Raw genomic sequence first — 23,892 nt, forward strand, 5'->3', positions numbered from 1 at the left:
TCCTTCCGAACATTCATGTGTCCGTAGCCATACCAAAATCTATCTCTAATTTTAAACATCCAAAGTCTAGTACATTATATCACCTAAACAAAAATCTAGAGATCCGAAGCATATCATGAACAAGGGGGGAAAGGCAAGGAGGGGTTACCTGGTGAAGGTCATTGGGATCCATGTACTCATCATTCCCTTGAAGGAGCAAAGAAGAAGAGGAGAGGAGGATAAGAGGAGTGGAGGAGAAGGATGACATCACAAGAGGCGGGTGGAGGAGGGGGAGAGAGGAGAGGATAGGTGAGGAGATGAGGATATTTGGGCCGGTAATTTTAAAGAAGTTTTTGATCGGTCGAGAGGGAAATTCAAATTTCATGGGCGGGAATGTTGAAATATTGTTAGAGACCAATTAATGACTCGGATGGTAATTAAAGGGTGAGCAAACACGACCAATTCATAAAGCCATCTCTAGTATGGTACTTATTAGAGGTAGTTTTGACTTATACCACTTGAAAATAGGCAATTCATAATTGTGAACCATCTCCAGATAATTTCTAGAAAAAAGTTATTTGAGGAATTAAAAAGAAGCCAAGATAGGAATGGGATAAATCGATATATGTCGATGACATTATGACAACCTTTGGGTAATTAATACTTGGTTGAACTATTTCATTTATCTAGTCAAGGGATAATCAAAGAAAAGAACATGCATTATTTGAATCATTTTCTTGTAGGATACAACCTTCATAAAGGATAAGATCATCCAAACAATAATGAAAGGTCACCCCATCAAGATTATGAACAATTACATGGTTAAATGAATGTTAGATTTAATATAAGAAATGTATATGGTAGGGTAAATATGAATGTCAGCTTATGGATAAAGGAAATGATATGAGAGGGGGGAGGGGATTAATCAATAATCATGGACTACTGGTGAAAAGAGATGAAGATTCAACTAAAATGGCAAAGAGTTTACATGAAAATGGTTGTGAGAAACTGAACAAGAGTTTGCATAGGGGATTTAAATACCTTATTGCATTCAAGACATTGAAGAGGTAGACATTTGTGAAAGCAATCCCCTTGCCTCATCTCGGGAATGTGCTCAATGCTTTTGTGTCACCTTGGTATATTGGTTGAGTTCAATAAATACTTCCATTATCTAAAAAAATCTCCTTGCCTCAAAACTGGCAAACACAAATTGTTTGAAGAAGTTCCAAGAATTAGTCTAATCCACATAGGTGTATTAGGTGCTCTTTTCATTCTTTAGTAGATCTTGACTTTGGTCCAATACTTCCCTAGTCGTTCCTCTCCAAGCGGAATTCCCTATTCTTCTTCACTTTTTTGTAAGAAGACTTCTTTCCTTTCAATATGGTATAGTACTAGTAGTCAAGGTTATAATCTCACCCGAAATCAAATCATTTCTGATTACGAAACATAATCCTATATACTTACATGTGCTATTTTGAATGTTTGCCAATATCCGTTGCTTTATGTTGAGAATTCTAACTTTGCTAGCATCGAGTTGTTTCATTCTTGTTTTTGAGATAGTTTGTTGGACACTCAACACACATTACACTTAGGCCACACACACATGCACATCCTCTTGACATGATTTAAATCTGTTGGAGGTACCAAACACCCCCCATAGTGCGGGCGCATGCATACCCACTAAATACATGCCTTAAATTCGTGGGCACCGATACAAAATGTAGAATTTAAATCCTAGCAATGCCAAGTGCAAAAACCACACTACCCAGCTAGCAGTCACAAGATGCCAACTTCTATTTGTCGTTTCATGTTGAAACTAAACTGGCAACAGAGATGAATATGGTCTAAAATTGTATGGTAAATGATAGCTTGGTTCGAGGAAAAAAATCCAAATGGGAGGTTGAAATTAAACCCAGGTGGCATTTAACTACTTGGATCTTCTCCCTGTTTGGAAGCGGGCCTCTGAGGCCTTTCATAATTCACAATGCAAGGCACGCATAGGAGGAACCTCAGAGTGCCACCTAAGATGAGATAACAGGTGTCCAAACCTCTCTTCCCTCTGCAAGCTTTTTAGGTGAGGAACTCCGTTCATCACTAGGTCCCGAGAAACCTCACAAAACCATGGTCCCCCACATTCTCTCTTCCACGACAACACGAGTCCTACGTGGCACAATGAATCCATGCGAGACGGTGGCGTACTGTGAACGGCCTGATAGCCTTTCTTGCCTAAGCAATATGACATGCCATCTCCAATGAAGGTAAGCTCTGTCTCACTGACTCTCCTAACAATTGTTCTTGCCAATGCCAAGCCTCATCCAAGAAATAATCCAACAAACTGTTGTTTAGGCTTCAAGGTTTTCAAGGACTAGAACTGAATATTCTTATCGAGGAACATTACTATTTCAACCTCCCTAGCTCCGCAAAAACCCTCTGTAGATACAAAATTTATGTATATATAATTTGTTTTGTGTGGTGCAAAAGCTTATGTTCAGACAAAACATGCAGTGAATTTCAACTTTTACATATACTTGTACGCAATAGATTCCACTCAAAATATGAGACATTTCGAATCCACATCTGACCAATTGTAGAGATTGCTCAAACGAGGCTATACAAAATTTACACAACAATTTTGACAAATATTCACAACAAGATCACTATAAGTTCCAATGAAGCGCACAAACAACAACAACAACAACAACATTACAACACCACCACTAACAACAAAAGGCCAAACTTTTGGAAATCTGATCGGTGCCAAGATTCTGTACAGAAAAGTTTGAAGTTAACCGAGTCACACAATTCCTCAATTCCAAGTTTCCAACACAAGTAGGAGAAAAGAAAGACAAGCATACTATGAAAGCTTTCACATTACAACATTTGTGAAGGCATCAATCTAGGGTGACATCCTCCCTGTTCTGAACAGGCCAATGATAAATCACAAAACAACACACAAGGTAAGTATTGACACTCTGGAATCTTGGTGCCATTGGCTTGAAAAGGAAAATTGATAGAAAGATAGAGGAATTTTTAACTGAGATCAAACACCTTCGCTTGACACATGTTATTACTATCCCTGTTAAACGCCTTGACATGTGTAGCTCTGATTCTCTGAAGTGCTTCCATGGACAGTTATTTACTCATCAATAGACAAAATAAGAACTGGTGGTTTCTAGGGAAAAAAAACCTAAACCAAATAGCCTATTAGTTCGTCAAAATCAAAGATCAACCAATCGGCTTTTGATGCAACCGCTTCCCTCATCTGCACACCAGCATAGCAGATAAACAAGTCTGCTCCATTAGGTTGCCGAGCCTGCACACATGAAAAACATAGTTTAAGATGTTTCTGAAGTTCCATCCACACAGAAGTTCCTTTATGATATACCAACGGTTAACCAATACAAAATTATGAACTAATCTACTCATGGAGCCAATACAGCGATACAGCATCACCATGCTAAAATCAGAATATGAAGGAAAAAGTTCATTGCAAAAGCTCATATCAAAATATGAAGGAAAAAATCAAGCATCTCATTAGTCAAAGTAACTGAGGAAGAAAAATAGTTCGACCCCTTTTATGTTTCCTTTGCTAAATGAAATGAAAGCATAAATAGTTTGTTAACATGAGAATGTTTCTCCTACATATACACGTTAATACATACTATGAACATCAACAAATTTGTCACGATTTATGTGAACTTTAAAATTCAAATTGGCCATTCAGTCTCTTATTGATTTGGAATTGGGATGGTCTTCCTTAGGTATCAAAATACTTTGTATTCCTAAGGTAGTAGTGTAATACATGTGTCAGTATATGTGGTTTTGCATTTTCTTGCTAACATTTATCCCATTTTTTTTTGTGGCAGCAGTGTACTCCTAACATATAATGAAAATGGTAATGCTATGCCTACTGTAGGGCTATCGTTGTTCTATGGACACAATAATAGTACCTCAAGATCAGTTGCACCATCTCCAACCATAAAGAGTGTCCTGTAACCACACTTCTGCACACACAAAGGTACATAAGCAATGTGCTTAATAAGCAGCAACATGGCAGAGTGGAGAGTTAAAATCAGAACCTGTCTTATGTTTTGAACTGCTACAGCTTTGCCTCCACTTCGTGAAGTAGGCTCTGAAGGGTCAAAACCAACATACTCTCCAGAAGTTCCAAACAGTAACTGGTTCGCAAAAATATTTTCAGGAGGAATGCCGAGCTGCATTGCGACAGGCTGATGGAAAGAGCAAAGGGTAAGTCAAAGACTGACTCTGGGTGAAGAAATAGCAACTTGAAAATAGCTAAAGCTTGTCATAAACCAGGAGTGTAAATGCATCAAAAGAAATATGGATCAAATATTTCTTGCCACAACCTTCCTTTGTTCTTCCAATTTTTTTGAAATCGGTTCCTCAAGAGGGGGCAAAAAACATCACATAATACTAAAGCAGTGGACCTATTCAAAAGTTAAAGTAAAGATTGGAGCTGAAAACAACAGAATGTTGGCGGAGTAAAATCAAAGTATAGCACGTACGGTGACTTTCCTGGAATGTCACTGGGAAAGCATCCAACAATGGAATCGTTATACCTTGATCATCTGTCGGAAGCCTCCAGAAACCAGGTACACATCAACATTTTTAGCTTTCAGCATCTTAACAAGCTCAGCAATTCCAGGAGATATTCTGTCGATCAAATGTCATTTGCATAAAATATAGTAGGATGTGAAGGCTAGATACAATCAACGCAATACATCCAAGGAACATGAACGTTGTGTCTGCTTGACGCACAAATATCTAGATAGATCATAGTTTGTAGCAAATTTATAAAAAAAGTCAGGGTCAGTTTCTTACGAGAAACAGCTAATATTTGAACAACGAGCTATATAAATACCTGTTTATTTAGAATAAACAAGAAGTTATCAAGTAGTTCTGTTATTCTGTATCCAATTTGAAAAAAAATAAAACATGAAAACGTGTGGAGAAAAGGATTAAAAACAACTTAGTATTCTCTTATGGCATGGCCATCCCAAAAATGGAAACATAGTAGCGATTTTATTTTTTGAGAAATGCAGAAGATCTGTGTATTTTCACTGAAAGTTATACAAAACAAAAGAAAGCAAACCATCTAGTTGTGGCTAGTAGTAACTACAGCCCCCCCAAAGGCTGAAACACCTAAGAATCATTAGATACTTAGGAGCTTACCTTGGTGGCCGCTTCTCCATGCAGTCCTCAACTTGCCCCAAAGATGGCTTGAACAACGATAGCCGAGCAGCTAATGCCTCTTCAAACGGAACTGACCCAGTCATCGCCCTGGAAATGTTTTTTTTTTCAAAAAATAAAATAAAAATTGAACGCTTGAATGGAAATTTCCATGGATTAATTGGCAAAGCTTTAAAAGTCAGCATCTTTACTTAGCCGTCCATTCAGCAACCGCTTGGCCTGCCCCACAGAAGTCCGCGAGCTCATCGATACCCTCGTCCAAGCAGACCGTGCTGTCAACATCGAAGCACACCGCGTCAGCATTGCACCATGCCCAGATAACCTCTGGTGAAAAGAGAAGAAGCATGCACGGTGTTAGGAGACTCAGGCCTGCATAGGCACTATAGCATGACCACACAAAACTAAAGGTTTCCAGAGATACCTTTCAAAGGCAGGGAGCTCTCTGAATTAGGGGAGGACATACTTTTTGGTACATCCAGTGCTGCTGCTATAAAACTCGGACGATTTGAGCGTTTAACACCGCAAAACGACGGGTTGGCATAGCCAATTGCTAAACGTGAACTTAGCATAGGCCGAGCTGATGAAAAACGAGGAACGCGAAAGGACTGCCGCGGAGAGATACACTGACTAACCATTTTGGCCATATACCTGCAAGCAGCAAATCAAGTGCAAATATGCAATGAGCAAATTACTGCGACGGAAGCACGCATTACTAAATTACCGAGAACAAAATAATGTTGTGTCAAGGAACAAAATGCATGAGATTGTACATGCATTCAGCTGCTCTACACCCTTTTTAAGGGATACACAAAATTCAGAGAAAACGGCTAGATAAGAAAAGCAGCGCACAACATGTTCATCCATCATCACCTCACCAACGAAGTTGTTCCCAACTATCAGATCAACCAATAATCTAGAGTTCCTCCCTAAACCGGATCCAGATGCATCCGTAATCTCAGAGCTCTAATCAGACAGATAAAACTTCTGCGACATTCTTGAGGCACCACTACCACCCAAATCATCCGCCCAACCCCGATCCTAGTCTTGCAGCGAATCTGCGAGGAAAGGAACAGCAAGTGGTCTCACCTTTAGATACGAGCGGCCGCGGCGGCGCTGACCACCGTATCGCCGGCGGCGGCGAATGGGGATACTAGTTGGCGAGTGACCGGATGGATGCGTGGGCTCGCGGAATCGAACGGTGGATAGAGGCAACGGCCGTGCCGATCCGACGGCCAGGATCCGTCCACGTGTCCTCCCGCCCGCGCTACGCGCACCCGGGCAAGTCTACTGTCTACCCCACTCGTCGCGCTTCAGAGTCACTGACATCTGGGTCCATAGCAGAGTGGGCCCACATGTCAGTGACTCAAAGCCATGTGAATTAAGGTAGTGAGGGGATCTCAATCCTCTCCTCGCATATGGCCTTGGCCTCCCTCGCCGCCGCCGCATCGCTCCTCCCCGCCGCCGCCGCCGTCGCCGCCGCGGCGAGGTCACGCGTGTCGCTCGCCCGCTGCCGCGGGATGGCCTCCTCGTCGTCACCATCTGCGGCCGCGGGGGCATCGGCGGCGGCGAGGGTGGGCGTGGTGCAGATGACCTCCGTGGGGGACCTCGACGCCAACTACGCCACCTGCTCCCGCCTCGCCAAGGCAAGCGCACCTCTTCAACTGGTCGCCGTGTATATTTCCTCAACTGCGGCGAGCCTGCTTGCTCTGCTCTGCTGCTGTTGTTAGTGGGGTTTTGGTGGGGAAATCCTCGCAAGAAAAAAGAAAGAAGAAGCTGCAATTGATATGCCATATGCTCTTGTTTTGTGGATAAACGTTAAGCAATGTGATGGTTCACCGGTGTAGAAAGGATGGATCCGAGTGGGAGCTACGCTTTGCTGCCTTTGTAACAACTGTATTGATTGGCTTCTGTTTCAGGGAACGGGCAGGTGAATTTGTAGAGCATTTGTGATTGAATGGTGACGCTTTTGTTACTACAATGGGATTGTGCGGACGCAACCATGCGTTGTTATTGTAGGGGAAAACAAATATATTCCATCCGTTTCATATTATATGACGCTTCGACTTTTTTTCCTAGTCTAAACTTCTTTTAAGTTTGACTGAGTTTATAAAAAAACATAGCAACGTTTTCAACACAAAACAAACATGCTATCAAAATATATACAATGCTAGATTTCATGAAACCAATTTGGTGCTGTCGATGCTTCTAATTTTTTTTATAAACTTGGTCAAACTTAAAAGAAGTTTGACTAGGAAAAAAAGTCGAAGCGACTTATAATATGAAATGGAGGGAGTATTATTTATAGATGATCGATCTTTTCAGAATGGAAATGTGTGATGTGTGTTGTGCCCAATGTTGATTGATGTTCATAACCCTGTACTCCAGAGCGTCTTGAAAGCTCATCCTCACCGAGTCGCTGTATAATTCATGTCTAAATCACTATTTTTTTCTGTCTGTAGGTAGTTCTGAAATCTGAATTGTACTTCCATTTTTTTTTTGTTCTTCTGTTTTGTTGGGTAATGCCAAGGGGACTAACATAGAGTCATTTTCTTCAGGAAGCAGCATCCTCTGGTGTCAAATTTCTTTGCTTTCCTGAGGTATTCTCATTCATAGGCTCCAAGGATGGCGAGTCTATTAAGATTGCTGAACCATTAGATGGCCCAATAATGCAGAGATATTGCTCACTTGCAAAGTTAGTAAGAACAAACTTGCTGAATTTCCATTTTGCCATTACATATAAGTGCCTCTTCATAGGAACCCCTTTTCTCAATTTACTTTATTTATTAGAGTTCACATTATATGACATATTAAATTTAAGCATTTAGTATTTTGTGTTCTCAATCTTGACTTCTGTGCCTTACAATTGTACAAATGAATCTTCTGATCATTTGTTCAGTATGAACATTTGGTCAATCTGTTAACTTAGAAATTGTTTTGGCTTATAGAAAGAATGAAAATCTATCTAATGCTCTGTAATTTCCAGTTTAAGGACCAGTGTGCACTTGTTGTGCTTATTTTGAAAGCTACTGCAAATAAGTAAATTTCATAACTCCCAGTGCCCTGTTTGGTAAATTAGACTGTAGCTTAACAACTCCTGTCATGTAATAGTTTAATCCTTCTAATTTCCTCTAGCATGAACCTTTGATATGTGATTCTCTGATATACTTTGTTATGTGGAGGCAGAACACAATAATACCACTTTCACAACACAATCTAGAAAAAAGAACTAGCCAAATATCAAAACATGCATATATGATATATGATAACTAATCCATTCCACCACAAGGCCAATGGAGACTAGCTGTGTCTTGAGTCTTGAAACATATTTCTCTTGTATTTTTTAAGGATTTTATTTGGTTATCGGATAGCACTTTGAGTCCTTGACTTAACATAATTTCATCCTGCAGGGAATCAAGTATGTGGTTGTCTCTTGGAGGGTTTCAAGAAAAGGGTCCTGATGATTCACACCAGTACAATACTCATGTACTAATTGATGATTCTGGAGAAATTAGGAGCTCATATCGGAAAATACATCTGTAGGTGCTTATTCTTTCTCAGCTCTTAGGAGAAACATGCCTTCAAGAATTTTCTAAACAGTTTACTTGCGATGCCTATTTTAGGCATTCTTAGAATTTTAACAGTAGTTTTTTCAAGTTGACATAGTAAGGGCATGATATTTGATGCTATGCAGTTAAGTACTAGAAGTTTCATATGATTGTTGGTTCTAACAAGAGAACATTTATCTTACAATAGCCATGGATAAAATAGATTTATGAGAAATCGTCACAATATCCCAGAAGTATATTTCTGCATTACTTTACTGTCTAAATGGTGAAATTTTTGGTCGTACGCAAGACAACTGTTGCATCTTTCTTCGTTTCTTCTTGCTTGTTATGGTACACTGCAACATCTCATTGTTCAGATATTCACCTTCACATTTTTACGCTGAAGGTTTGATGTAGATGTACCAGGCAATATGGTGTACAAGGAAAGTCGTTTTACGACAGCAGGTACTGATATATTTCCTGATATTTTAGTTTTGTCATATTGGGATATGTAAATTTTTAGAGCTAGTTCTAAAATATCACTTAACCAATTGTACTTTTATATTTCAAATCCCCCTGCGGAATGTTGTGTTTGTCACATAAATTATTCTAGAATTAATTTATTATACCTAAATTATCAACAGTTTCTTGATGTACTTTTTAATATGCTCAATTAAGTGTCATAGTCAATGTACCACTACCACAATATCAGTTCAATATTCAGTCTTAGAACAAATTTTTATGAGATGTTTTTGGTCTGCACCATCCTGCACTATCTTATTAGTTTCTGTTCTTCTAGAAGTTACTCTGTTATAGAACTCATTTTTTTCACATTGAACTATTGAAGCCTATTTAAGCCAACTATCTGATTTCTAGTGCACATGACTCTCGACAAGATAGTTTTATGAGCGCAAGATGGGACACTAACTTATGCTTCTACATAAACTTTAGTATGCATTGCATATCATTGGGTCAGGCATTATCAACTGAAGCTTTTTTTCTTCTGAAGCCAAATATAAACTGACTTGATTGAAAAGTGATTGAAACTAATACTGCAATAGTGATATCATGGAGTGAGACATACGTCGGGTTGCAGTTGATAACGCTATATGTGATGGTGTATTTATTTATTTATCAGGTGATACTGTCGTTGCAGTGGATAGTCCTTTTGGACGACTTGGGCTTACTGTTTGCTATGATTTGAGATTTCCAGAGCTTTACCAATGTTTGCGCTTTAAGCATCAAGCTCAGGTAGTGATTTATGGCATTATACTGACATAAGTTTTTCCTGATTGCCTTATCCTAAGCATACCTGTCATATCTCTGAGGAAAGCTCAGGTGAATTGCATATTGTTTTCCAGTATTCTCCTAATATGCCAGTGACCTTTTTAGGTCTTACTAGTACCATCCGCGTTCACAAAAGTAACTGGGGAGGCGCACTGGGAAATTCTTCTCCGAGCTCGTGCCATTGAGACACAATGCTATGTATGCAAATCCTAACTCTTATAAGTCTTTCACTTTTGCAGACACATCAGGCTGTTTCATATGGTTGGGAGTGTGATCAATAATATAAAATCCACCATATATGCATTACATATTTGTTATTGTTAAATTTTCAAGATTTGCAATAGGTTATTGCAGCAGCTCAAGCTGGAAAACACAATGAGAAAAGAGAGAGCTATGGTGATTCTATAATTATTGACCCATGGGGAACAGTTATAGCTCGACTTCCAGGTATATCTCTTCATTTTGTTACTGTCTTCTATCAGAAATCTTCTGTTGATATTTTGAAGGTTTTCTTGAATTTTATCAGCACCTTGTACCTTGACAACCACCAAGATTTTATTGATCTTCTGTTGAACTCCTCAACAATATTTGCTAGCACTGAAGTTTGAACTTGTCCTGGAAAATATTGTAGTCTGCCATTACCATACTGCATTTATCGTGTTTGTATTTGTTCAAATACAATATTCTGAAATTATGTGGAACAAGTGTGTCACAGTATGCCCGTTAAATATCGTTCTGAGGAATTAATCATCAAACTTTGGCTACAGACCGGCTGTCCACTGGGTTTGCTGTCGCAGATATAGACTTGTCGAAAGTTGAGGCTGTGCGAACTAAAATGCCAATCTCTGAGGTAATACTCTCATGGAGATGCTGTTTGCTTCTGTCCAAGAAACACCATTTAGTTGTGTTCTTCAATAACAGTTTATCATCTTATTTTTTAGCACCGGAAGTTTGACAGCGTCTGGAAAACCTCATCACTGTAATAGTATAGAGGTCTTGCACGCCTCCTTTCTCTTTCTTTTTTCTTTAGAGAACAGTCGACCTATTATTTTGTGTATCAAATATCAATTGCAAGGCACACATGATGATCCAATGGTTTGATCGGCGGTAAACTTCAATTGCGAAGCCATGGTTGCTGTGAGGTTTCTTGGTTTGAAGAATTCCTGGTTCAGTGGAACTTCAAGATCCCAAATCCCCAATTAGGCTAGGAATGATTTGTCAGACCAAATAGTCCATAAATAATAGTGTTGGCTTGAACGCGACGCCACCAACCTAGGACATTTCAAATAAGTGATTGCCATTGAATCTAATGTAAATTTGTTATGGTACATTTGTTGATAAATCAAAGCTTGGATTTTTTTTTTTTGGTTACTGCAGAATTGTTTATAAATATAGTCCACACATACACTTGACCACATCAGGAAACTCTTCTAATGTATACATGACTTATAAGGGCACCCGCAATGGTTATATATAGGCTCTCTACAAAAGATCCATGTCAGCATATTTTCCTACTTGGAAGAGATTAAATGAAGAGAGAGAGCAAAGCTATTTACTAACCTGAAAATAGTCTATAGAGAAAAACAAGGCAATGGATTAGAGAGCTATAGATACCCATGTAGGTATATCATTGAAGTGGTTTACTATTAATCTAGTCTATTACTGAGATGTACATGTTTTATAGATAACACCTTACTTTACCATTGCGGGTGCTCTAAATGATGAAACAAAAAAAAATGACAGATTGGCTGTGAATAGTTTCTGAAGTATCTTTAAGTTTTAAAAAAATGCACATGAACTATCTCCAACCAAATATGCTCTTTTATCCTTGTGTGGTGGAGTTCAGTCTTGATTTTTTGTGAAATAATATATATCACTTATTGTTAAAATTTTTAGAATTCTATTAGTATTTTTGTTGCAGCTAAGGAGGAGAACAAATGAGTAAGAATATCTCCTTGAGGTATTATATTCTAGTAATTCAGACCATGCCCACAGAGTAAGCATAGCTCTCTCACGTGTTATTGTAAATAGTATACTCTAATCATCCACCGTACTCCAAAACTTTAATAAGCAAAATTTTTAAACTTTGATCATTCATAACTTCTGTATGCTTAGCTTTTTATTTAGAAAAAAGAATGGTACGCATGGAATTGCTTAGGCAAAATACTATCATAATATAGCATAAATTTATTATATTTTATAATTTTGTTATAATATAAAATTGATGGTCAAATTTTCAAAAGTTGACCGAATCTTCTTCTAAACATCAAATGTTTATAAATAGAGGGAGAATAAAAAAATTTTAAAAGTGAAAACTGAAAAAGAAATGTTTGCATTTAACTCAGCTGCAACTTCTCTAACAATGGGGATTGCCTGCTACTGCTAGTGCTAATGTTTGCTGCCAGCCTGCACCAGCAGTACTGCAGAGGATCTGCACTCCTCTAATGCTATCCCTAATGTAAATGCTGAGAGAGAGAGGGAGAGAGAATATAGGAGGATATTATTTGTTTTTCTTTCATGTTAACATGGTGTTGAGTGATGTTGGAGTGTAGGTGTGGTTGCATAAATTAATTTGTTGAGGTTCAAATTCAGGTAACCAAACTAGGTAGTTTTTTTCTTTTGAGGTTTATGGATTTTTCCATAATATCTCTTTGTTGTGTTAAAAGTGGCGTATTCGTAGATATATATAGCGCGTTGTGTATCCTACATTTGTATTAAAAAATGATATTATTTAGTCCTAATATGGATTTTGGTGTAGGTCCATTATTTAGCAAATGCTTTAAGCATTTTAATTGCATGCAACTAATTGAGACTTCCTTTGAAATGGGGTGTTTCAAAGAAATTGAGCTGATTCGTTTTAAAAATCCTATAAAATTCTTGCGTTTAAGCACCAATCCTTTGAGGGATATGATCTTTTTCGTCAAGAACCAATTCTTTGCTAAGAGGAAATATTTTGAAGAATATTTTCAAGAAAAAGATAATCTCTCTAATATTTTCTGAATAAGCCTTTTGTCAGAGTGCTAGCTTTACTGCCAATCAACAACGTGATGGCTGGCGTATCAGTAGCCATGTCATATGTGTAAAGTGTTTGGATTTAAAGATTTTATGGAATGCCAAATTTTGTTTAAAAGGTAAAAATTTCTCCTTCGCCAATATACGAAGGGCCTCATTGTTTGGCTGATGCTTATACTTATAAGCTAAAATTTAAATTTTAGAACTTGATTTTGAATTTATTTTTTTTTCGTTTTTTATCTAGTTTATTTTACAACATCTGTTTTTAGTCGCTAAAGAGAAGTGCATAAAACATTTACCGACAAATATTTTTTATTGGTTAATAACCGATCCGAATAAGCATACGAATAAAGGAAACAATATTCGAAATTAGTACGAAAGAGAAAACAAATTACAAACGGATTTTATTACAAACCCGTTTCTACCTCTTTTTTTTCCCCTCTTATTACACAGAGAGGTTAGATTAGAGTTAGGCTCGCCATTAAACAACACTCATCTCCCCCTCCCCCTTGAAACCCTAGCTCCGCTTCGCCGTCGTCCTCCTCCTCCTCCCCGGCGGCGGCGGCGGCGGCCATGGCGTCCGCGGCGGCGCCGAAGCGGTGCTACTACGAGGTCCTGGGCGTCCCCCGCGACTGCTCCCCGGCCGACATCAAGCTCGCCTTCCGCCGCCTCGCGCTCTCCCTCCACCCCGACAAGCAGCCCCCCGGCTCCGACGTCGCCGCCGCCACCGCCGCCTTCCAGGAGCTCCAGCACGCGCACTCCGTCCTCTCCGACCCCCACGAGCGCTCCTACTACGACTCCCACCGCTCCCAGATCCTCTTCTCCGACCACCACCCCTCCTCCGGCCCCGGCCGCGGCGGCGGCGTCGCCTCCGCCTCCGCGTCCCCCGTCCCCGACCTCTTCGCCTTCTTCTCCTCCTCCGCCTTCTCCGGCTTCTCCGACTCCGGCCGCGGCTTCTACAAGGTCTACGGCGACGTCTTCGACCGGGTCTTCGCGCAGGAGCTCGCCTACGCCCGCCGCATGGGCATGCCCGCCGACGCCGTCCCCACGCCGCCGGTGATCGGGAACCTCGATTCCCCCCACGCGCAGGTCGCCGCGTTCTACAGCTACTGGCTCGGGTTCAGCACCGCGATGGACTTCGGGTGGGCGGCCGAGTGGGACGCCGCGCGGGGGGAGAGCCGCCGGGTGAGGCGGCTCATGGAGGAGGACAACAAGAAGGCGACGCGCAAGGCGCGGCGGGAGTACAACGACGCCGTGAGAGGGCTCGCCGCGTTCTGCAAGAAGAGGGACAAGCGGGTGGTGGACATGGCGCTGAAGAAGAAGGGGGAGGAGGAGAAGAGGAAGGCGGAGGAGGCGGCGAGGAAGAAGGAGGAGGAGAGGAGGAGGAAGGAGCAAGCGATGGCGTACCAGGAGCCCGAGTGGGCGAGGGTGGACGAGGATGAGGCGGTGGTGTTTGAGGACGACGAGGAGGAGGAGACGAGGGCGAAGAGGAAGGAGGAGCTGTACTGCGTGGCGTGTAATAAGAAGTTCAAGTCGGACAAGCAGTGGAAGAACCATGAGCAGTCAAAGAAGCATAGAGATAAGGTGTCCGAGCTGAGGATGGTGTTTGAAGAAGAGGAAGAAGCTTTGAAGGATGCTGAAGAAGAGGAGCCAGAAGAAGTTGATGTGGGGTTTGATTTTCAGCCTGCACAGGAATCAGAGGAGAGTGAATTTTCAGATGCTGCTGAAGAGTTGGCTGACGAGTTGAGCGAGGGATTGGAGGTGCGTGATGAAGAAGAGAAGGGTGATAAGCACTTGGGTAATGGGGAACAAAAGGTTGGTTCATATGATGAAACCAGTGTGTTAGAGGAAATGCTATCGAGGTCTAGGCGCAAGAATAGGAAGAGTGGTTTTGTCGCTCCTCAGGAGGAAGCTTCACCAGCTGGTGCCATGGATGATGATGACGATGAGGATACAAGCTATGAGATTAATAATGTCAAAAAGAAAGGACGCCGGAGACGGGCAGCAAAGAAGGGAGGTACTTATGCTGATAATGGGCAAGGTAGGAAGAGTGAGAATCAGCCTGAGGAATCCAGGCATAATAATGATGAAAATGGTGCTGATGATAAGATGGAAGATCCATCTTCTAATGAAGACAGTGCTGCAGCAAGTAAAGAAGATCAGCAGAAAGGAAAAACCGGTAATACTAAAAAGAACAAGAAAGGCACAGAAAAGAACACAACTATATCTTCTGAACAAAAGGGTTCATCGAAGGGAAAGAAGCAAAAGGTACATTCACATTATTTTCTCCTGTTAACTTCTTCATATTTCTTTTTCTTGTATAGTTGGCAGGAAACTTGTTATGAATTTGTGACTAAAACCCATGTATTCTGTTTCTCTGTTTAAGTCAAAGAGCAAAAACTTTTAGCCTCATCAGTACTATGTGAATCACATATGCAGATACCTAGCCGTGTAGGTGCTTCAAGAACCACCTAACTAAGCCACTTATTAGAAATGCTTACGTAAAAGCTGTGCTACTTTATAGAGGAAATAACCAATGTTTTGAATTTTGTGGAATACATGATTAGAGTTGCTTCCTTTGTGAGAAAAGAAACTTGTCCTGAAAATCTTATGATTTTTGCGGGTATCAACACTCACATGTTGGATTGCTGTTGTTTTATGATTTTTTTTCCTTATGCAAAACCCTAAATCTGTCTTTGTGCAGCACAGTTGCAGTGATGTTGCTCTTGCTTTTCACATTTTGGAAAGAAACCTAGAGGATGATTTTGCATAGGTTGAAATGATATTTGATAGCACTGATTAACATAGTGGATAATGAATATTATGCTTTTGTGAAATACTTGTTGGAGACAGCCTTTCTTGGTTTTGTGAAATACTTGCTGGAGACGGCCTTTCTTGGTTTTGTGAAATACTTGCTGGAGACAGCATTTTGTGAAATATTTGATAGCACTGATTTTGTGAAATACTTGTTGGAGACAAGCCTTTTTTTGGTTTCATGTCAATTAGTATATTATGCCTTTTCCTGTGATGTCTGTTAACAGTTTAACTTGTTGATCTATAATTGGTGTATCAGTTTAGCTTTCTGTGTATTTGTTCTATGTTTGAAATTTGTGGGTGTGTACACAGTTGCAAACAGAGTTAAAGAATCTTGGAAGCCCCCCTGGTTTCACTGTTATCACGATTTTCTTATCTTGTTTTGATTAAAAAGTAGATTAGTGCCACCTAGAGCAAAGAGCCCTTCCGTTTGTTCTGTATCATGTAGATGTCTAGTGCAAAATACTTTGTTGGAGAACATACAACTTGAAGCTGCAAATGTGGAAAAGTTTTATACGTACCAATTCACTGTCTACTGTTAGTGCAACCCGATGAGCTTAAAACCAAAATTCGGCCATGCCTTGAGTACCCATGACATGTTTTGGATATATTTTGTGTGGATAATATTGTGCTATGCATTGTCTATAGATTCATAAAATTCTATATATATTTCTGTAAGTAGTTATAACACTTTGAAGCTACCTTCTTGTACCAGGAGGTTTCAAAGGCACCCAGTAATGACTGTGAAACGTGTGGATCAACGTTTGACTCAAGGTATGTACTTGAAGTTCAGCTTTCCTTTTCCTCTCCTTCCCTTTCATTTGCACTTTCCCATCATATGTTGCTATCTTACAATGAAATTGGAAACGCAGTTATGGTTTGTCTCAAATACTTCTTGTTGCAGGAACAAGTTGTTTTCTCACTTGGAAGAAACAGGTCATGCAATGCTGAAGACACGACAGAAAAATCGCTGAAGAGGACAAGAAAGTAGTTTTCTTTTACCGTTTGTCCCAGTTGATGCTGATAGATTAGCACATCGACAAAAAGGCCATATATATGGTTTATAGCCCAATTTTGATATGTGTAGTAGAGCCGTTTTCTTTCTTCCTGGATTTGTTTCATTGGTTTGTGGTACAGAATGACAAGAACTAATTATTATTATTCAATCGAAATACACACCATCTTGTAATTTTTCTCCCTTTTGGTGCATTGTCTTGTTCAAGAATGAAATGCCATTTTGTACGCGTTTGAGCCTACTGTTGCTGGTGCTCAGCTTCTTTGGAATTTCACCAATAACAGGGGCATTATTAAAACAACTCGTATGTCATGTACCATTTCAAATTTTAAGCACTGAACATCAGCATCGAAACCAAAACAGTTACTATCTTTCTTATCATTCAGGTGAACTCCAAATTTCCCTATGCTATCTGCAAACGGGTCTTTCAGAATTCAGAGAAAGGGATAACATTACATTTATATAATCTGACACAAACTTAAAATCACAAATCCACAAACTATCTTAGTTTGTTCCTTTTTTCCCCTTATGTACAGCTCCATCCAAATGGAAATTTCATGAATGGAGTTTCATTCCATGTTGGCATGATCTGCTTCCTGGAGACCTGGACTGAAGTCCCCCCCTGCATTGCTGCCTGAACTTCTTTGTTTTCTGACAGCAAGAGTGGTTTGCGCTTGCAAACACCAAATTAAGGCAAGAGATGAAAGGATTTGAATCAATCACTTGGTGCTCCTGTGACCTGATGAAGCCATGAGCACCGCGACCGCGACGATGAACATGAACAGCATGAACCCGAGCAGGATATACGTCTTTCGCGACGATTTCCGGTACTCCCCAAACAGGAGTATTCCCCAGAATGTGCTCACAAGTGGCAATGCCTGATGAAACAGCAATGCTGAAGCAGTTAGAATCATAGTCCAGAAAAGTTGTACTTCTCTGAAGATAGTGTGAACTGCTAAACCTGAAGAATTTGCCTGGAAGATCTAGTATGATGTTCAGTATCTGAATTTATCTAAAGATCTAGAATAATAAGTTGCAGTTATCTGAAGATTGTCTGAATTGCTAAACTTGAAGAGAATTTGTCTGAAAGATCTAGAATCTCGCCACAGCCATCGCGAACACGATGAATTTCTCTTCTGATGTGAAGAAATGATAAGATTTGGAGATTGGACTAACCTGGACAGCATCAGCAGCAGCATAGCCAGCAGCCTGACCACCCATGAACTGAAACCCATTGCCAAAGCCACATAGGAAGCCAGCCAGGAGAGCCCACTGCCTGCCTTCCCAGTCATTCAGGTAAGCCTTGAAGGATGATTTCGGCACACCGGCCATTGGACGGTAGAGGAACAGGATGTTCAGGCCGATGCCGATGACGAAGCACGAGATCGAGAAGTAGAAGAAGGCGGTGTACACCACCAGGTGTGGTACACCTTGTTTCAGGGTGTGCCATTGGTCATTGGTGGCGAGGTTGAATGCCGGGGAGAAGAGTGAGAAGCAGACTCCTGAGAAGAACACTATCCCAAGCCCTATGAAGGTGCTTGATCCGAACACCTGCACAACGGAGAGGTTCATCAGATCAATCCAGTTCATTGGTACAAGTTTTCATCCATAATTTTGGTATTGTTTCAACAAGCATGATAAAGGATGATTAGAATGGCAGTGACCGAATTACCTTGATCGAACGTCGTTCTTCGAGCTCGATCAAGTATTCCGCAGTTCCTGCTTCAGCTTTGGCAACATATTTCGTTGCAGAACCTCCATTCTCCAAGTCCTTGGGAGCATCTGAAATTGGCAGAGTTAGGAACTAGGATCTGATCTGCAAGAAATCAACATTGCTAGTACTTACAACAGTAAAGTCAGTTTATTGTTTTTTAAAAAAAGGTTATGGCATACCTTTTTCTATGACTTCTTTGTTTGGTTCCACACTTCCATTTTCCCTGGAAATTACAGGTTATTAAGATCATAGGGGTCAGTAAATTAAAATACGCAAAATCTTTAAATAGATTGGAACCTAAGGCATAATATATTTTCTAACAGAGGTATCCAGCTAGGCTAACCAGTGTGTAATGTGTTTTATGTATCTTGATGTGTTGAAAAATGTGAAATATCTTACCCAAGTTTATAGATATTTGTGGAGCCATTTAGTTTTTCTTCATTATCAGCTGCATTGGAGGCATGTACAGCAGAGCCAAGAATGACTGCAACGAGGAAGCAGGCTACTCCAGGGAAAAGAATCTCTGCTCTGTTGATGCGGTTGTCCAGGAAATAATTCAGTGTTGTGCCTGAAGATACAACATGTGAGTTTTCTGATCTACTGAATAATTAGGACAATAATAATGGAGACAGCAATTAGTTTGATGTAGCTACTGAATAAAGTAAACTGGAGATATTGATCTGAATATATGTTCTTTTCAGGAGTAGGACCAACTATAATATATTCATATAATTGCTAACCTAATTATTCAGTTTCTTCGACTAACATAAATATAGATAGGTTGTGATGAGCTGTACTTCACATGTATCACCAAGAATCAATAATTTTCCCTCAATTTTATTTACTTGAAAAAAATAATCAAACAATAATATCTGTTGCAGTGTTGTAAAAGAGAAGTTTTACCTACCTATTACAACAACCATACTTGAGCTGATGACCTCAGTCACTGAGAGACCTACATATGCCCATGCATACTGAGTAGAGAGGTTCCCTATACTGAGCACAACACCCCCTGCCATTGCAAACAGCACTGAAGGCCAGTTATCCTTCATTGCAAAAAAACAAAAAAGAAAAAAAATCACTGTCAGCAAAATTTCAGACTAACTAACAATCAGAAATGTATTAATTCAGGGATATACTATTTCAGATGCTTAAGAGAAGGTGGCTAACCTGACTGAGCTGGGTGAAGAAATTGGGCATGTTGGGCTTGCTATCGCCGAGCTGACCGAAGGTGAGCGCGATGAGGACCGCAGCGAGGAGGTTCGTGATTGAGTAGTCGAGGTAGGTGTGCTGCGGGAGCCGGCCCCGGCGCTCGAGGAGGGTGAGGACTGCAGGCCATGTCCCCAGGAAGAAGAGGGAGGCCAGCATGAGGGCAATGGCACCCCCTTTGTCCTCTATGATGTACATCTTGAGGCCTCCTTGCCTGATGGACAACAGGGAATTCACAAGGGGGCCTTCAAAAACCTGAAAAAAATATAAAAAAACACACATTTTTTCATCATGTAAGGTTGAGCTGCTACTCATTTGGATTGAATCATCAAGAAGTTTCAAGATCTTGCAGTTGTTATCCACAAAATCTTGTAAAATCAGAAAGTGTTTTGCATTTAATACTGTCCTCAAATCTCCATCTCTTCATTTTTGCTTGTTACAGCAAGCAATAATATCATTACAAGAAACACAAGAAAAAAAAGGAAGCAAAAGAAATAAGGAAATCAAATTCATTCCAACAGCCATAGGGAAGATCCCAAATTTTGGATAAGCTATCCTTATCACTTATCAGCATGAAAGACTCCCAGTTCTTGGAACCCAAAATCCCCAATTCTTCAAAGATCAGATTCTTCTGAGAATGAGAAGAGATCCAAACTCCCAATCGAACACATAAACACACAAGGAAGGGGAAGAAGAACATCAAGCAAGTAGAGCAGAGTACCTTTTGGCATGAAACCATAGAAGTGGCACAACCAAGGACATGGTCCATGGATACTACTTATAGTGCCAACTACTGGTTACCAAAACAAAAGCTAATGGTATCTTTCAAACGCAAAAAGTCCAACTTGATCTGCACAAGTTTGACTCATGCAGCAATTTGCGAATTCGCGGCGTCTTCTCATGCGCAGATCACCCAATGGAATTGGAGCTTTATGGAGGAGGAGAGGGAGAAATGGAGAGAAAAGAGGTGGAGAAAAAGACAACTATACACTCGTCATTTGCTGAAAATAATGGAATGGGGTGATAGTGACATCTAGGGATACTCTCCTCCACCAATCAATAACCTTGAAATGAAATAATTTTTAGCCGAAATTATCACTTGTTGCAGACTCCACAAGTTTATGAACATATGACAATTGACACCATTATGTCTAATGAATTACATACCAAGGCTTTTTTTTTTCTTGGATACAAATATCTAACTAGGTATCATCTGCAATTTGGGCACTAAATTTGTCCAAGAATGCAAAGAAAGAAAAATAATGGAAGTAGAGAACTGTACTCTTTAGCTAGATATAATCATATAAACAACTATCCATTTCTTTCAGTGACGTCTTATCTAAGAAAAAGGCGCATTAAAAGAGAATTTTTTTTTGATGATTCCAACAAGAAAATGATGCGTCCACTGAATCTTTCATTTCCTCCCTGAAGCAACAAACTAAGAAAACTAATATTTCTCAATAGAACAAGAGATTCATACACTGACATGGATCCAAGAACTCAAAACCAACAAAAATGAGAAAACCATGCCGATGATTTTCAACCAAGAACATCATCTTCTCCCCAAAATATCATTTTTTTTAAAAAAAAGAGGAAACAAACAACCAATCAACATCGACTTCCACTCCCGAATACAAAAAGAACACAAAACGAAACAGATAAAAAAGCAGACATGCCGGACATAAACCATTCATCACCACAAGCTAATTAATGACATATCAAAGATCAAAAGACAGGAACACATTACCTAAAGTCAGAAGGAGAGAAAGGGATGAACTGCTCCTCCTCCAGAGAACTCAAGAACTGAACTCTCAAAGTCTCAACAGCCTTTGTCACTGCATAGAATTCTTCAGGTTAAATAGATAGGCAGCTGGGGTTTGTTGGACTCTCTCTACTACTACTCACTCCTCCAGCTGACACGCAAGAAAGGAAGGAATTAACCATCAAGAGATTCTTGTTCTTCTCTCAAGAGGGCCAAAAAAAAAAAAAAGAAGAAGATTCTTGTGGCACCTAAAAATGAATATTTTTTTTGGGAAAAAAAGAAATGTAAAAATAGAAATAAAAATTCAATCCATTGACTCCGGATCTGGAGAGATCCTCAAGATTCCCCAGGCAATTCGGCAGTATTTGTTGCTATCTTCCCTCGCTTTGACCGCCTTGTGTGGTTGTCGTTGTTTCGCGTGCCAGGAGCGATTTGTTTGGAGAAGAGTAGGTGATTTAATCTCTTTTTAATTTAATAAAAATTTGGAAATAGGTGAATTATATATGCAGCTGTTTGACAATTTGACATATTATTATTTCTGCTGTAACGTACAGATCAGTCCAGCCTAGGCGGGAACACGTCTGGATGAATAATTCATAATTGTTTTATTACACGGTGGGAAGGTTTCTCCTAACACACGCCAAAAGAAAAAAAAAGTACTAGACTAATAGTAATAACTAGGCATTAAAAAAAAACTCATGTTAAAACACATTCAAATTTTAGATAATGAAATAAAATCACGGCCTTTGTTTACAGAGCTATATCCAATTATTAAAAAATGTTCCAAACATAATCACACCTCAAAAGAAGACATTAAGACATAAGGGACAATCCAAACTGATAGAGGCGCACACTGACACAAACACTAATAAAAAGATAAAGCACAAACTTATTGAATTTTATTTGTGAACCTCCCGTCAAGATTGGTGAAAAGTTACATAACCATTGACTCCAGTTTGTAATATGCAACTTTTATAAACTTAATGTCTTCGTCACATTTTTGTAGAAGAGCCCATAATCGGAGCCAATATGTTGTCTTGAAAATCATATGCAAAAAACACATTTATATATATATATATATATATATATATATATATATATATATATATATATATATATATATATATATATATTCAATATTAATATTTGTAGGCATCATGATCTGAACCTATAATTTTTTAGTACACATAGAATTTCTCTTAACAAACGTTGTAAGAGACGCACGAGACCGTGACTAATTTCTAGCGATAAATAACTAGCTTCATTAAGGCCCTGTTTACTTCCCACACAAAAATTTTACACCCTGTCACATCGAACTTTTGAACACCTGCATAAAGTATTAAATATAGACTAAAAAGATAACTAATTGCATAGATTGCGACTAATTTATAAGACGAATCTTTTAAACCTAATTGCTCAATGATTTGACAATGTGGTGCTACAGTAAATATTTGCTAATGACGGATTAATAAGGCTTAATAAATTCGTCTCGCAGTTTACTGACAGATTCTGTAATTAGTTTTTTTATTAGTGCCCGAACACCCCATGAGATACCCTATATAATATCCAATGTGACACATCAAAACTTTACACCCCTGGATCTAAACACCCCCTAAATTCCTATTAAAACCATGCACATATGTACTGGCACTAATATAGATCTTGTTTGGTATAACTCTAAATCCAAGATTTTATAAGCTGGATATTCCTAACTCTACATAACCACAGATCTGGATCTGCTATTACGTTATAACATTTAGATAAATTATTTTATTTTCATATTAGATAAAGATATAACATTTTACTAGAAATTTTAAGGCTGTGAGATCTGGATCAGGGCCTAAGATCTCAACTCTACGTGTGAAGAATTTTTTTTTTGTTTTTGAGAAAATTGGCATGATTGGCTTTGTTTTCGGTGTCAGCCTGGCTGTTGGGTGCGACGACTTTGGAAGCTATTAACATGTGCTTTCTTACATTAGGTGTCGTGGTTGTACAATTAGAATATAACCTTGATTTATTTGTTTATTGAAAAAAACATATTCGTGCATTATATACATATATATTTTCTTGACATGCATTTCATTTTCATCTTTTTCCCTTGATAAATTTTATTGCCGCACTACCAAATGTACAATAGTAAAATACAACCTAGAAGCATAAAATTCACTTTCTTTTCGACGACATATATGGACCTTTAAAGAGTAATTTTACAAAAGGCTACCTTAATTCTGTGATGAAAGTTTCAGGGGCCCTCAATTAGTTAGCTTATCCTAGCTAATCTTGCATGTGGCAGGATACTATGCACGACAATTTTCTATGTCCATGTTCGAAATCTTTTGATGAC

General features: G+C 39.4%; 4 protein-coding genes across 6 annotated transcripts; 2 read left to right on the forward strand and 2 right to left on the reverse strand.

The window, feature by feature from the left end:
• Nucleotides 1–2,697: 2,697 nt before the first annotated feature.
• Nucleotides 2,698–6,370, reverse strand: LOC127756567 (phosphoserine phosphatase, chloroplastic-like). The gene is made up of 8 exons (XM_052281921.1): nt 6,277–6,370; nt 5,612–5,838; nt 5,382–5,514; nt 5,173–5,280; nt 4,560–4,653; nt 4,059–4,208; nt 3,930–3,983; nt 2,698–3,292 (listed from the first exon to the last, which is right to left on the reverse strand). Exons 2-8 carry the CDS (start codon nt 5,832–5,834, stop codon nt 3,167–3,169), a joined length of 888 nt encoding a protein of 295 aa, XP_052137881.1. The 5' UTR covers nt 5,835–5,838; nt 6,277–6,370; the 3' UTR covers nt 2,698–3,166.
• Nucleotides 6,371–6,594: 224 nt separating this feature from the next.
• LOC127756190 (deaminated glutathione amidase, chloroplastic/cytosolic) lies at nt 6,595–11,393 on the forward strand. Of its 2 annotated transcripts, XM_052281584.1 has the most exons (10): nt 6,595–6,833; nt 7,746–7,882; nt 8,598–8,726; nt 9,142–9,200; nt 9,874–9,986; nt 10,128–10,220; nt 10,367–10,469; nt 10,790–10,872; nt 10,964–11,015; nt 11,098–11,393. In XM_052281584.1, exons 1-9 carry the CDS (start codon nt 6,606–6,608, stop codon nt 11,003–11,005), a joined length of 987 nt encoding a protein of 328 aa, XP_052137544.1. In that variant the 5' UTR covers nt 6,595–6,605; the 3' UTR covers nt 11,006–11,015; nt 11,098–11,393. The 2 variants fall into 2 exon arrangements, with proteins under 2 accessions (XP_052137544.1, XP_052137542.1); XM_052281582.1 differs by having other exon boundaries at nt 10,964–11,393.
• Nucleotides 11,394–13,513: 2,120 nt separating this feature from the next.
• LOC127757102 (DNAJ protein JJJ1 homolog) lies at nt 13,514–17,046 on the forward strand. The gene is made up of 3 exons (XM_052282524.1): nt 13,514–15,302; nt 16,564–16,622; nt 16,753–17,046. The coding sequence occupies exons 1-3, from the start codon at nt 13,608–13,610 to the stop codon at nt 16,820–16,822; spliced, it is 1,824 nt and encodes a 607-aa protein (XP_052138484.1). The 5' UTR covers nt 13,514–13,607; the 3' UTR covers nt 16,823–17,046.
• A 168-nt stretch (nt 17,047–17,214) lies between these two features.
• On the reverse strand, nt 17,215–21,686 carry LOC127757103 (ureide permease 2-like). 2 transcript variants are annotated; one of them, XM_052282527.1, is made up of 8 exons: nt 21,534–21,686; nt 19,748–20,041; nt 19,485–19,623; nt 18,977–19,145; nt 18,757–18,800; nt 18,536–18,645; nt 18,040–18,414; nt 17,215–17,741 (listed from the first exon to the last, which is right to left on the reverse strand). In XM_052282527.1, exons 2-8 carry the CDS (start codon nt 19,982–19,984, stop codon nt 17,583–17,585), a joined length of 1,233 nt encoding a protein of 410 aa, XP_052138487.1. In that variant the 5' UTR covers nt 19,985–20,041; nt 21,534–21,686; the 3' UTR covers nt 17,215–17,582. The 2 variants fall into 2 exon arrangements, with proteins under 2 accessions (XP_052138487.1, XP_052138485.1); XM_052282525.1 differs by lacking the exon at nt 21,534–21,686 and adding an exon at nt 20,508–20,751.
• Between the last annotated feature and the right edge of the window lie 2,206 nt (nt 21,687–23,892).

This window comes from Oryza glaberrima, chromosome 12, assembly GCF_000147395.1.
Source record: "Oryza glaberrima chromosome 12, OglaRS2, whole genome shotgun sequence".
Classification (NCBI taxonomy): domain Eukaryota; kingdom Viridiplantae; phylum Streptophyta; class Magnoliopsida; order Poales; family Poaceae; genus Oryza; species Oryza glaberrima.